The 14,845-nt window shown below is 35.8% G+C and overlaps 1 protein-coding gene across 10 annotated transcripts in view; it reads left to right on the top strand.

The window, feature by feature from the left end:
* The window catches only part of EPHA6 (EPH receptor A6), an 850,011-nt gene that overhangs the window by 594,542 nt on the left and 240,624 nt on the right, over positions 1-14,845 (top strand). For all 10 annotated transcript variants that reach the window (XM_067034854.1, XM_067034853.1, XM_067034856.1 and 7 more), the window contains one exon: positions 12,788-12,896. In XM_067034854.1, coding sequence (XP_066890955.1) covers positions 12,788-12,896 — 109 coding nt within the window. The remainder of the gene's footprint in view (positions 1-12,787; positions 12,897-14,845) is intronic.

Here is a 14,845-nt window from a genome sequence, read left to right as displayed (position 1 = left end):
CTCAAGCAGAGCTTTTTCACCAAATGAAGTTTGTTTCATGTGGTATTTTCTGACCACAACCTTTGATAGAAGACCTGATGGAGGTAAAGTGTCACTGATTGAAGGTGGTTTTTCCATGGTGGTATACCATGAGCTAAGTTAAGGAAAAAGAGACACAAGAATATCCCAGACAGAACTACAGTGGAAACATGGGGAATAAACCTAGGCTTCAAAAAGGACTGAAACAAGAAATCGGAAGACTCTTGAAATGAAAGCAGCCAGTCTTTTTCTTGTTCTACACAGCCACTCATCCCTGTTTCTCTCTCGAAAGACTATTTTTCCCTGAATCTGTGTTCATTTAGGAAAGGATATCTATCTGCCCCATGACTTGCAAACTCACATTTCTGCTTCATTTCAATCATGGATCAAAATTGCTAAACACTGAATCCTAATCCCAAATTCCTGGAAGAGAGACTGTGAGTGGCCCAGTTTGAGTCAGATCTCCATCCCTAATCCAATTCATGCCTGGGAGCCAGAGACAGAGAGAAGAGTCTTCCAAAGCCCTACCCTGGGGTAGAGGCAGTTTTCAGAGACAGGGCTGAACAGATATCCTAAGAGATGCTTACTAATTTTAAGGTTAATCTTTAATGAGTGCTTAGAATGTGAATTCTCTATTTTTGTATTGAGGGATGGTGCAAGTGCTTTAAAATTAAGATGAAAGGGCTTCCCTGGTGGCGCGGTAGTTGAGAATCTGCCTGCTAATGAAGGGGACACGGGTTCGAGCCCTGGTCTGGGAAGATCCCACATGCCGCGGAGCAACTAGGCCCTTGAGCCACAACTGCTGAGCCTGCGCGTCTGGAGCCTGTGCGCCACAACGAGAGAGGCCGCGATAGTTAGAGGCCCGCGCACCACGATAAAGAGTGGCCCCCGCTTGCCACAACTAGAGAAAGCCCTCGCACAGAAACGAAGACCTAACACAGCAAAAATAAATAATTAATAAACTCCTACCCCCAACATTTAAAAAAAAAATAAGATGAAGAAGATGCAGAAATCTTTCTACTATTAAAGCCAAGATGCCCAACCAATATTTTTGCTCATGCAAAAATAAACCCCCCCCCCATTTGCACTGAAACTGGCTGCAGGCAAAGCAAAGATTGTCCTTAGGAAGCAGATTTGGATCTGCTCCCACAATTAAACGTACTCTCTATCGAAAACCTGGAGTTCCACACCACAGGGTACTGTGGAAAAAAAAGATGATTCTGGCCTGGAAAATTTTCAAAGCAAGTGTTCCAAGTCATCAAAAAGAAGCTCAAGGAGGACTGCTGCCATGGAAAACGTTATATATTGAGCTGCACAGTTCTGCAGCATGCTTTCCAGGATAAGCCATGGAAAAAGTATGTTGTACAAAGTGGAATAGGTTGTCTAGTTTGTAGAGTTTTGATCAACTACCTTTTGTCTGCCAAAGAAAATGATTTTAGTTTTGATAAAGTTGATGATTATACAATTCTTTCTGAAGCAGTAGAATGGCCAAATTATTTGTATCCAGAAATCAATTCTAGTTGTTGAAAATGAAACCCATATCATCAACATATAGGAAGAGGTTTATTTTTCTGTCCACCAAGATGGCACATATGCAGTTTGTCTACATACAATCAGTATCAAATTGTGAAGATATTGGTTTAAAAGATGAATAAGTAAAACACAATGCCTGTTTATATTACATGAAATTGTGAATGGGTATGTCAGGAAAATTTTCCCCTTTAGTTCACCATTCTTTTAGAGTGGGATTTACTCTCACTTTTTTGGAATCATAATACTAAGCCTCAGTTTTAAGTTAACTTGATCCTCTAGGCAATGAATTAAAAATTTAGTGGAAGATATATATGCAAAGCAAACAGTCTTATTTTCTTGAAAATAATAACATTAAATAGTAGAGTAATACTGTGCCCAAAACCCTCTTGCTTCTAATACAAAATATTTAACTTGGAGACCTCACTCATCGTTTAAGAGAAAGCAATTAACATAAATAATTGAGGGACTCTTGAGAAAATTGAATCGAGCCATATTTTTGTAGGACTATAGGTTGGCCCTTTTTAAAATAGGGTTGATTCTCCTTGAATCTTTCCAGAACCAATTATAGTGATTGGTTAAAGGTTGAGGTGAATAGTTTGGTGTTATTCAGAACAGGCTTCAAACAGTTTCAAACAATGATCCAAAAACTTGCCCTACAATTTATTTGCTTTCAGGGGATGATCAAATGAGTTCTGGCATAAGGGGTAACAGGTCCCTGTTAGACGCCTGGGATCTAAAATACTTGGGGCACCATGCCTGGGTCCATAAAACTGAGAGAAATTATACTCCCACCCCAACATTGCTGGTTTCTGTGCTTTCACAAATACTTCTACTGAAGCCATAAAAGGGATAACTGTAGCCTCAAATCTGCTTTATCATTAACTGAGAAAATTAAGTAAAGGTCTTCCACAGGAATTTGTTTAGCTCCAGATTTGGTAGTAATGAGTTTATAATTAGATGGGTTTAAACTGGGCAGATTCTTCCACAGTCTGATTTTAACATTCTGTCACGCTAAACTTGCCAGAAATATCAGTTCATTTGTTTTTATTTTTGGTTTGTTTATTTTTACATCCATGCAATTTTTATTAAATCAGTGCATGAGATCCATTAAATATACACTAGACAGGACTGATTTCCCCCTGAATCTGTCTATTAAAGAAAAAAAAAAAGGAATCTCTTCAGGCAGAGCATGTGATATTCTTTGTATAACAAAAGGTTATTTTATAAAGGTAACCGTTCCCCATCCCATTTCACCTTATCCTTCCTATCCTATCCAACTCATTGTGGGGACAAACATACTCAGGAGGCTGTGTTCAACATCAAACTTAAAAAAAAAAAAAAGTAAATGGAGATAGAAAACATCCAGCTCAAGCAACATAATAAACAATGAGAAATTATTAGTACCTAGTTTGGAAATATAAAGACCCACTTACCCTCCCGTCCCCTCATATTAGGATATGCATGTGGAAAAATACAACCAAATTCTTTCCTCTTTGGTTCATTATATTAAATAGGACTATCAGTTTCAAGTAACAAAACCCCAACTGGCTTAATAAAAAGTGGGACTTTATTGCTTTCTGTAACCAAAGTCAAGGAGTAGCATGAGATTCAGGCCAAATCCAGGCTCTCCAACTATGTTCTCAATACTTTCTTGGTCTCAGTTCTGCTTTCTTATCCATTGGATTTATCTTCAGGCAATTCCTTCCCATATATATACATGAGTTTATATCTCCAGTAAAAATGGCAATTCTGATGAAACTCACATCTCCATCAACTCTACCTGTGAACCTGAGTATGAATGGTAGCCTGAGAAAAACATAAGCATGATGTCAATTTAAATTTTCATGATCCATCCCTTGCCTCTCTCTCTCCAACCTCCTATTCAGCCTCTTGATCTGTGACTCAGACATCCCAAAGTACACAGAAACAACAACTCAAGATGGTGAGCTACTTTGTGTCTCCATATTTATGATGTCATTTCTTCAAACTAGAATGTCCCAATATCTACTCATCACCTTGGTGACTTGCAAATTTATTCTAATCATTCTAGCTTTAGCTTAGGAATCACCTCCTTTATAAACCTTCCTTAACTTCTTCCCGTCAAGGTTATTACTCTCCTACTCTTCCCTCATTACCTTCACATGTACCTCCATTTTAGCAACAATTTTATTATATTACAATTAAGGCTTACATCTGTAACCCCTTCACTAAAGAGAAACTACTATGAAAACAGGAAAATATGCTTTAGTTTTCTTTGTCTCCCCAATCCTTATATCATAGTGTTTAGCACATTCTAAATGATTAATATTTTTGTTGTTTTTGAATGAATAATGAGTCAGTGAAGCGGATTTCCTCAAGAAAATCTATACAACTTTTTCTAAGTAATCAAACTGTGTTTCTTATCAGGATTTTTTCTTTAAATATTTTTATGAAAAATAGATCCTAAATAAATATTTTATTTTATAAGCCTATGAAATTTGTGATCTCTATACATTTAATTACAAACCTACTTAACCTCAAACCACACTAACCTTTATATTAAAAGCTATAACCTCAAGTGCATATATATGCCTACCAATATGTAAATATCCACTATTATTATTATGATACTTGTTGAATAGTGTTTGAAATTATTGAACATAATAGGTTCCAGGTCAGTATTCCAGGGAATTTGTGAAATTTGTAAGGAAATTCTGTTGTACACTGGATCCTTAAAGAAAATGACGAAATATGTACTTTGGCAACATGTGTCTTTCAATTGCAAAAAAAAATGTTATCAAAGATCTATCTCAACTGCCAGTAACTATATGAAATATAGATACTTACAAATTAAACTCTTGACATTTAGAATGTTAACAGTAGTTCCAGGTGTTTAAATGCCTCTTTTCTTTGTTCTTTGATATTTTTTACATGAAGCCTACCTGTATCAAGTCATGTTGACCATTTATTAATGCAGACAAAAATCTCTTTAAAAAAAGAAAAAGACAAGTGTTTCATCATGCTACACTACCTGCCTCTGCTTCTGCCTCTCCATCAAGTTGTACCAAACTCACATTTTCCAATTATCCCTGTGTCAGCTGGCATTTTTATCTGACAAGTAAATTAAGGTCATCAAGAAGAGTGAACCTTGAGGGCTTCCCTGGTGGCGCAGTGGTTGAGAGTCTGCCTGCCGATGCAGGGGACACGGGTTCGTGCCCCTGTCTGGGAAGATCCACATGGAGAGTGAATCTTGAAGTCTTCTGTGTCCCAATGCAGCCACAGTTTGAAGTACTGAATTGCATTGTTTCTGGAGAAATGACAGAGCAGTGGAGGAAAGCACACATGTGAAGTAATTTTCTGAAAAAGTGTAATCCCAGCTAAGGGTCTTTACTTCAACAGAAATGATTCAGGAGGTTTGTTTCCATCCAACTGAGAAGACAATTCAGTAATTGGCTTACTAGAGTGTATCAGAGAGTTTCTTGCTATTTTCTCTCTCTCTTTCTATCTATCTCACCATCTCTCTCTCCGTCTCTCTCTCGTATACCAGCCTTAGGGATGTTTTTCCTTTTGGTAGGTGGCACCAAATGTTGAATGAATATAAAAGAAACATGTTAGTACAATCTCAGGCAATACCTCTTCCTCTAAATAGCTACTTCATTCAAACCCTAGGCTGGGATATTTGAATAAAGAAGTTTATTCACATTATTTTATATTAATTTATCTTTGAACATATTAAATGCCATAATACAAAAGTGTAGGGGAACTTTTTGTGTCACTAGAACATTGTTAAGCATAAACATTACCAAACAAATTATACATAAAAACTTTTTATAGTCAGAGATGTTTAATCCTTACATCTAGAATGTATTCTTTATCTCTTCTTCATGAAGATATGCATTTATTAATCCCTATACTGTGTAAGGCACTGTGCTAATCCCATGTGATACAGAAAGGAGAATGATATTATTTCTGCCCTCAAGAAGCTTATGACATAGTTGAAATGGGCCAAAAAATGGAAATCTTCAGAAAATGAATCATTTTTGATAGCTGAAGTTTTCAGACAGAGGTTTGGTCTTTAAAGTATTATTTTTATAATTTTTAAATATTTTGAATATTTTTCTAATAATGCATCCACAAACTCCTGTCCTTTTATATAAAATATCTTGAACATATCTCAGCATTTTTTAATGGACCTCAAATGATCATGTTAATGTATTGAGTTCTAACATAGTGAGTCCTTTGGTGCTCCTTGAATTTTATAGGGCTATTTGATCCTCAACTCCTGCCTCCAGAGTAGTATATATTTTGGAATTTTGTGGCGGATTTTCAGTTTTCCCAGTTGTTCTTTCAGTCTGCCTAGCAGTGTGCACTTATTCCCTCTCTTCAGGTATCTGCTTTGTGAACTTGGAAATCAATAAACATGTCTGAAGTAAGAGTGTGAGGCACCGCAGCTGTTTTATGAGTAAACTCTGCATTCATTAGTATGTGAACATCTGTCAGATGTTTCTTTAGAGGCTCTTTACGTCTGTCTTGTTTGCCACTGCTGCACCACATTCCACATAATTGAACTTGCCATCTAGCTGAATTCAAATACATGTGATAAGATGAGTATCTGAACTGAGAAAATAGCTGCAGGGATAGGAGGGAATGGGAATGAATTAAGAAATACTTTAAAATGTAGGAATGACAGGATTGATGAGCTGATGATCTGCCTGCATTATGTGAGGGCTGAATGCAAAGTTTCAGTCTTGGACATCTCTAAGAATGGTATACTTACTGCAATGGGAGGATTTTACTCTCTAGGCAATAGGAAAGTCTGAGGTGGGTTTTTTGTGTGTTATTTTTTAATTTTTACATCATTTTATTTGCTGAGTATTTTTAAGTATTATTTTGAAGTATAATTATCTGGCCACATAATGTGGGATGGATTAGGAAGAGACACTTGTGGAAAGGCAGTCTAACAGAAAATTATAAAAGTAGCTTAATCACGTGAGGCTGAAGTCTTAGAGGCAGTACCAGTGGTAATAAAAACAAGATAACATAAGACATGATAATGATTTGACTTTGGACTTGGAGTTATAGGGAAAGGTGAAATCAAAGATGACCTCATGCTTCAAGTCCAGGTGGCCAACAGAATAACACCATCTACAAAATCACAAGATTATCTTCATCTAGGAGAACTATTTCTTCAGTTTTCACTCCTATCTCACACTCTTATGTCTACATGACCATACAGTGGAGAGATTTTACAGACTCATGAGTCTCCATTGTATATTGCTACATCTTTATATATATATGCCTCATTTCATAAGGTTAAACCAATCCTGACTGCAATATATACCCTGAGAGGGGAATTTTTTTCCTGAAAAAAATAATGCTAAGGATTTCCTGAATCGATCGTCAACAAACCTTAAGGTTAATTTTCTGGGCGCTCTCCATACATTACTCTGTTGAGATTTCTGCTGTGTTTAAAAAAATCACTTGGTAAAGTGTTTAGATAATAGTATTTGAAATTTTGACATTTCATCTAAAATTGGGAGTCATAAATAAAACGTGAATATGAAACAAATTTATTTCACTGGGCAAAATTTTGAGAAAAGCTTTATTCAAAAAAATCATGTAAATGTTGTCTTCCATAACTTTAAAAAGATGTTAAAACAGAAAAGAGTTAACTTTAAAAAGCTATTGCATAGGAAATGACACAGAATACAAATGACAGATTTTACTTTGAAATGTAAATATAAACTAGAATAATCTTGATTACAGAGAGACAAAAATCATATGCCTCCATAGAAGAAAATTCTTTGGTTAAAAATAGCCAAATTGCTTTTCCCTCATACTTTCCTTAAGACATGAAATCTATTTTTTTAAGTATTTGGATTCCAAGTAAAGAACTTCACTTTTTTCTCCTTAAATAGCAATATCTAAAGCAAACCTCACTTAATAATGTCATCCTGACTTATACCAGGCATTGGGTAGGTACTAAGTCCTGCTCAGTAACAGATTTGCAACTCTTTTTGGGTAATTGCTTCCTCTTAAGGAAGTATGCTTCTTCCCAAACCATAGAATGAAATATATCATTTTAATATACTTATCTTTTTCTAAGACTACAACCTCATTCCATTAAGCAAAGGAACATTCCCAATCACCTAGTCACAATTAAATTATATTTCTTACCATAGATTATTGTGTTTCTTATTGTGTTACTTCTGAAGGACAGGTTTGCTCTGTATACACATTTCTCCTACAAAACTAATTAGAAATAAGCAAGCTTCTTCTCAGGATTGAAAACATGAATAGGTGGTACTATAGACAAGTTTTCACAACAGAGGAACTTGTAGCTATACTATATTTTTATGGAATCCACTTGGTAGATGATTTTATGGTTTATTTGTCTAAGTGTTCACATTAATCAAGTCTTTGAGACCTCTAAACAAGGAACAACTCCTCACTGTCTCCCTCCTCCTATTCCTTTCCCTTCCCCTCCTCCTCCTCCTCCTCCTCCTCCTCCTCCTCCTCCTTCCAACACATCATATTTCCAAACTCCCACTCTGCTGACTCACTGCCAAAGGCTGTTTATTCTCTTCCAGAGCACCTTGCAGTTTCTCTTTTGTAACAGTTCTTAGACTCGTAATTATTTACTCATTGTTTATCTTCCCCACTGGATGGTAAATCCAGGAGGACAGTCTTTATTGTTTACCACTGTATCCCTAGAGTCTGTCTCAGTGCCTGCCATGTAATAGGTGCTCAATAAACATTTATTGAATGAACTAATAAATTCTTAACCTTGGATTCACATTTATAAACTTAATCTACTCAACTTGATCAAATGTAGAAGTCTGTACTTTCTAGTAGTCCCTGCCTTCCAGGAAGCATTATCTACAATAATACAGAATAATTAGAGTCCTCTGATTAAAATAGTGTTGGATAGACTTACTTCATATACATAACGTTACTACCTTAAATGTAAATCTCTACATATCAAGTGGAAGGCAAGAATATGGATTACCCTAGGTTAATCTGACCTGTTTTATACGAGAATCATCCAATGCACACAATCATTCAATCCATTCACACAAACAAATATTTATTGAGCTACTACCATGCATCAAGCTCTGTAGGTCAAATACTATATTAGTTTCCTAGGGTTACTATAACAAATTACCACACATAGTGGCTTAAAACACCAAATTCGTTCTCTCACATTTATGGAAGCCAGAAGCAGAAGCATACTCTCCCCTAAGGCTCTAGGAGAGAATCCTTCCTTGCCTCTCCCACTGTCTGGTGGTTCCAGGCATTCCTTGGCTTGCGGCTGCATAACTCTAGTCTCTGTCTCTGGCCTTATCCTCTTTATTTTCTCTTTTCCTGTCTCTTATAAGGACCCTTTTCATGGATTTGGGCCCACCCAGTTGATCCAGGATGATTGAGGTCCTCAGTTACACCTACAAATTCCTTTTGGGGAAGGGGGAGGAGGAGAGGATGTCTTCATTCAACATATTATAGACACTATTGTGAATAAAGTCCCTGCAATAGAATTTGCAATCTAACAGAAAGACAGATTACCAAAAAAAGGTAATTTCAATAAAACATGATAGAAATTTATGGATAAAAGTAGTACAAGGGTCTATGGGAACATATATCTAGGGACCTAACAAAATCTAAACAACCAGAAAATGATGTGATGTTCATGTAGGAGGATTGATTAGGAATTGACCATGAAAGTCCAGCGCATTGAAGGAACTGGCAGAAATTTAGCATGGTTAGAGAATGATGAGAGATGAATCTGGAGATATATGCTAGAGCCATTTGTAGAGAGCCTTGTTAACAAAGTTAAGGGCTTTGGACTTTATCCTGAGATAAAGTCAGAGCCCTGTGTTTGGCTACATTAATATGATAAAAAGGCAGAAATTATCCCTATCGGGACCAAGAGCTGAAGCACAGGTCCTATGAATTCCTCTTATTTCTGTATGGCAAATCTTGTTCTTCCCAGTATTTGATTGCAACCTTAGTGAATAACACAATATCATAGTAAAATTGCTCTGAAGGATTGTGTTAAGAATATTTAATTCAACATTCTCATTTTTACAGACATGAAACCAAGGTCAAGCAAGGCTATGATGGTTCTAGAACACACAAAAGAGCCCCAAGCCAGTTGTTCTGTTAGTGTAAATGGTGGTGCAAAATAGTGGCAATAGTATGGGCTTGGAGATTGATAAATCAGCGTTGGGCGGCCAGCTTTCTTGTGTACAAGATGTGTGACCTTAGGCAAGTAATATAACCACTTAAACTAGGAATAATAATAGTACCTACCTATTAAGATGTTGTACAGATAAATTTGATAATAATTTGAAGCACTTAAGCATACTGCTAGAGGATAGTTTACTATTGAGTACATACGACTTGTTGATGATGATGATGAGATTCATAATGTTTTCATAATCAACCCAGCCCCATCATCCAGAGAATTTTACTATCAGTATAATAGTACATCACATTATATACTCTTATTTTCAAATACATATATATACAAAATATTCTCCACAGAGGAGTGTTTAGAATTCCTAGTACAGATGTTTAAGAAACAATTATGCAGAAATATACATTTTTCAAAGTGTCACATCTTAATACTGTTATCCTATTAAAGTTTTAATTGAAGCAAAGTTCATAAATATGTAATCACAAGGGTGAAAAAGAAGATATATTAGTAGTACTGGCATTTTACTGAGCAATTATTTAAAGTATACAAAACAATTTTCTATAATGAGGTAATCTGATTTTCCAAAGGCACCCAATTACATAATCATCTCCACCATCTGAACTTTGAATACATGGTGTCAATAAATCACTTGCTACCTGGCTACCATGAAAATACATGCTCCAGGTTTAAAACTCTTGAACTATATATTTTACAAATACACCGGTTGGTAAGTAAATAATGTTTTCTTTTTAAATGCTACCTCCTTTATCTTCAAAAAGTTAATGTGGGCTTCCCTGGTGGCACAGTGATTGAGAGTTCGCCTGCCGAAGCAGAGGACACGGGTTCGTGCCCCGGTCCGGGAAGATCCCACATGCCGCGGAGCGGCTGGGCCTGTGAGCCATGGCCGCTGAGCCTGCGTGTCCGGAACCTGTGCTCCGCAACGGGAGAGGCCACAACAGTGAGAGGCCCGCGTACTGCAAACAAACAAAAAAGTTAATGTTTTCTATAACATCTACTCCTTACAATTTGTTACTAAATAATTTTCAACGAGAAAGTGTAACATTTTAAAGCACACATTAATTCCCATGGTATCAGTGTTGTTTTGAAGATTAGGAAATCCAGTGAGGACCTAATAAAACACCTTCAGTACGTTATTTACTGGATCAGATTCAACTATTTAACTTGTCTCTACACAGATTGTGAGCTACAACTCAACACTGAAATAGATTGCCTGAAAATACCTTGATTAAATCATAGTGACTAAGGTCTAATTCCAAGGTTTAGTAAATTTCTTACTAGAACCTGAACATAAATGACTTTTGTTTTTATTTACATTTAGATTTCTTAAAAAGCCTCCTAAATGCTTGACTGGTTTCTTACTGACTCAACAGTAGCATTTAAGGTTTAGATATTCTCTAGTAGATATGTCATTTTTATGAGAAAGTTATTACTCTGGCTATGAATTTGCACATAGTTTACCCTGTATTTGATTCCCAGAAAAGGATCTACTTCTACGGAGAGTACCCAGGTTTAATAAATTTAAATTATTATGGTAGAGAATTAAGCGGTTTGCTTTTCAGTTATATTCTTTCTTTGATTCAGTTTGCTGCTTTCAACTGATTAGATTAATCATTTTTATAGTAATCTAAATTAAAAATCAAGCTTTATTTAAGTTAAGGGATATTGGAGGCACTGATTGATTTAATGTTTTAGAATATTGATAATTAACTGAATTATTATTGCAAGTTATAGCATAAGAAAGAAATGAAACACATATGTAAAGCCTCAATTCTGGTGATTGTCATGCATGAGCTGGATCAAGCTCTTTAATTTCACTGAGCTTCAGTTTCCTCACCTCTATTATTAAGCAATTACCCATATGCTGTCCAATAAAATTGTATCTCATTAAATCTTCAGTAATACAGAGATTGAAAAGTGCTAATGAATTAATTGAACTAAGATATTTTAAAAGATTCCTGGAAGGTTAGTGAAACATGCAGCCCTTGCAGTTTTGTAAATGAGAGAAGTAATATGCTGTTATACATAATCTATACTTTTCCTGAAACAAGGAAGCTTTTAAATGTCATCTTTTTAATGACTGCTAGTCAAACATCTAAGCAACTACTATGAATACCCTTGTGTTCTAGAGGTAGGAATTCATAACTTTGATGTTTGAATTAAGCTCTAGGAAATATAAAGAAGTTTGTTCTTAAATTGTGCAATAATAGCCTTTGCACTTGGTGAAAACAGACATCAAAACAGTCTGTAAAGCCTGGTCTGTTGGTGTACGGTCAAGCCACTCAAGATGGCTCTTCTCTTGCTCTCTGTCCACCCACTGCTTGACCAGCCCATGCTTCACCTACACCCTACTCACATGACTATACAATCCTCTTAATTATAGGGTTTAATTAGTAACTGCCTACATGCTTGCCACCTGTACCAGCTGCTGGTTTCCCTGGTAACTGATGAGCCAACCTGAAGTCAATTCCCCCTATAAATGGTAGCACCACCCCACCTCCATAGTGAAGACTGCTACTGTGTCCTGCCTGCTCTCTGCTGTCCACGATGGGGTGTCGCTCCAGGACTTACAGACTTGTAAGAATCCCTAACCAATAAACCGTCGCTGTCTCTGTCACTGTCTTCTGGCTCTTTCTTTTGTCTCTCAGCTGGGCAATTACAAGGTTTGCAGGCCTGCAGGGTGTAGCCCAACAGTTGGCAAAAGTGTTCAAGGAAATAATTTAGCAATTATATAAACAAAGTCCTTTAGTCCGTCTGCTGATTAAATTTTGCAAAACCTACTTCATCTTAAAGTGAGGGGTACTAGGAGTCCATCTACTTTCTTGGTATTTTTGCAAAAAAGAAGAAAGGGTTATGTGGTGGGTTATAGACCTCAGTCTTCAGCCCTCATTTCGGGTTTGCATCTTGTGTGCCAAATAAAGGGCAAATGTGGCGGGATTTTTTGGTATGCATTACCATATTTTCAAGCATATACTAAGTTGTAAAACAATTTGGTAGTGAAACGTCACCCAGGGAAATGTTAATATCGTACCTGTGTTTCAGCTTCTGACATGGCAGCAGAACAGGGGCAGATTCTCGTGATAGCCACCGCGGCCGTGGGAGGATTCACTCTCCTCATCATTCTTACTTTGTTCTTCTTAATCACTGGCAGGTAACTGAATTATACCAGAGTATTTCCAAGATTTGTGAATAGCCATTCTTCTTATACACTGTGTGTTCAAGGGCTTTTAGACTTAACAAAGCATACGCGTGAGAAAAACAGATCAAGGCAGATTCCACTCTGACAGTGAACTCTACATGGCAATAGAATGCCATGGCAAGTTCTCTGTGTCAACAGTTCCCTGAGTATGGAAGCAACCGAAGACTTGATAAAAACACTTTGAAAACAATGAGTGATAAAATCTTACTTAATAAGTTACGTCTGGGTTTTTCCTTTACTGCAATCAAATTATACCATTAAAGGAATTTTGTTTGGAAAATAAAAATTCAACAGAGAAACTGAACAATTTATGTAAAGTGCTTTATAAACTTAATATTATAGAAATGTTTTATTCTGCCCATTAAATATTGAAAAGATCTATATTAGAACTATATTAATGGTTGTATAAATCAAGTTTTTTTTCCGCCTAAGAGTAATATGGATGAAAATTTAAAATAACAATAAATTTAACGTAGCAAAAGACCTCGACGTGAATCCCAGCTAGCTGGTCAAAGTGCTTCTTCCATCTAAACCTTAGATTTCTATTTTTACACAGTTTGGTATCACAAAGCATTAAAATGCTTTATTGATTTTAAAACAGATTGTTTCCATGAGCCAGTTACTGACAATGCAGAGATGTGGGTGAAGATAATGTGTATGAAATTATTTAAAAGAATAAGTGTCATTTCTTATTGAGCCCTTGATATTTGGCCCAGACTTTTGTCAGAAATTTTGAAGGCTTCAGATCATATTTTTCACTCCTACAAGGAGAAAATATTCCATCTACATTATCAATAGTGGCACAAAATACCTTGAGAGTTTTCCTGATACAGCAAAATATCAGTGTCATGATTTAAAACTGTAATAAAAATGCCAGTGAAACAACACACATGCTTACTGACTCCAGCTAAAGTACACCAGCTCTTCTGGGAAACCCTGATTATTTGATTATGCACAGAAATTACCTTCAGAGCCAGTAGTTCAGCGAACTATGAACACCCTTTGTTTTATTCATTTTTAAAACTCTTACATACCAATATTTTGTTAAAAATCATTACAGAATTATAGAGGATATGCATATATGAAAAAATATTTTCTGAAATTTTGACAGCAGACTAGAAGTATAGATCAATAAATTGACAATTACTTAGGCACTTATCAAGTGTGGGTCCCTGAGGAAATGTAACTGCTACCTGTTAACAGTGTATCAGATTTAGTTATGACAAATCCACTTTATAGGATTTATCAAGGAACAAAGAAACACGAGGCTATTCTAATGTGGTTAAGTTGAAATGGTGACTTCCTTATGAAATTAATTGTAAAAGGGGCACATTTACCCCTATGTTCACTTAAAATTTTCAGGTGTATAAATAGACATAACATGACTCTTGCAATTAATAGTGTCTCAGAGTTCATTTTAATAGTGTCATATTCATTGTCAATTTTAAAGAATGCCTCTAAATTCATAATGGAAACTGATTCAAATTCTATTTTATTTAATAGTGATTCAACATGAAGCAAAATTCGTTCTGATTTTTAAGTTATATTTTATGTATTTGTAGAACATGAGCTAAGGTCTTATTTCCTGATAGAGTATTTCAACAAACAGTGATTTAAATAGCACATACACATGTACAAAAACATTTCATTAAAATATCAGAAAATACTGCCTTTACACATAAACATGACAACAGAAGACTTTACAGTCATTGTAGGCTAAATAAAATTGGCATAATAAACCTGAGAGTTGGGCTCAACTGTTATCTTTATCTGGGATTCCTGAAGCAGAATTTGAATACCATTTTTAAAAAGATTTAATAATAACCAAAAAAATTGAAAGTTGAAAATAATTTAGTACAATTTCCCTGTTTGCCAATTTATGTGACATCAGAAACTGCCTT

The sequence above is a fragment of the Kogia breviceps genome, chromosome 5 (genome assembly GCF_026419965.1).
Source record: "Kogia breviceps isolate mKogBre1 chromosome 5, mKogBre1 haplotype 1, whole genome shotgun sequence".
NCBI lineage: Eukaryota > Metazoa > Chordata > Mammalia > Artiodactyla > Physeteridae > Kogia > Kogia breviceps.
Note: the sequence above shows the minus strand (reverse complement) of the source record. Positions and strands in the feature narration are given on the sequence as shown.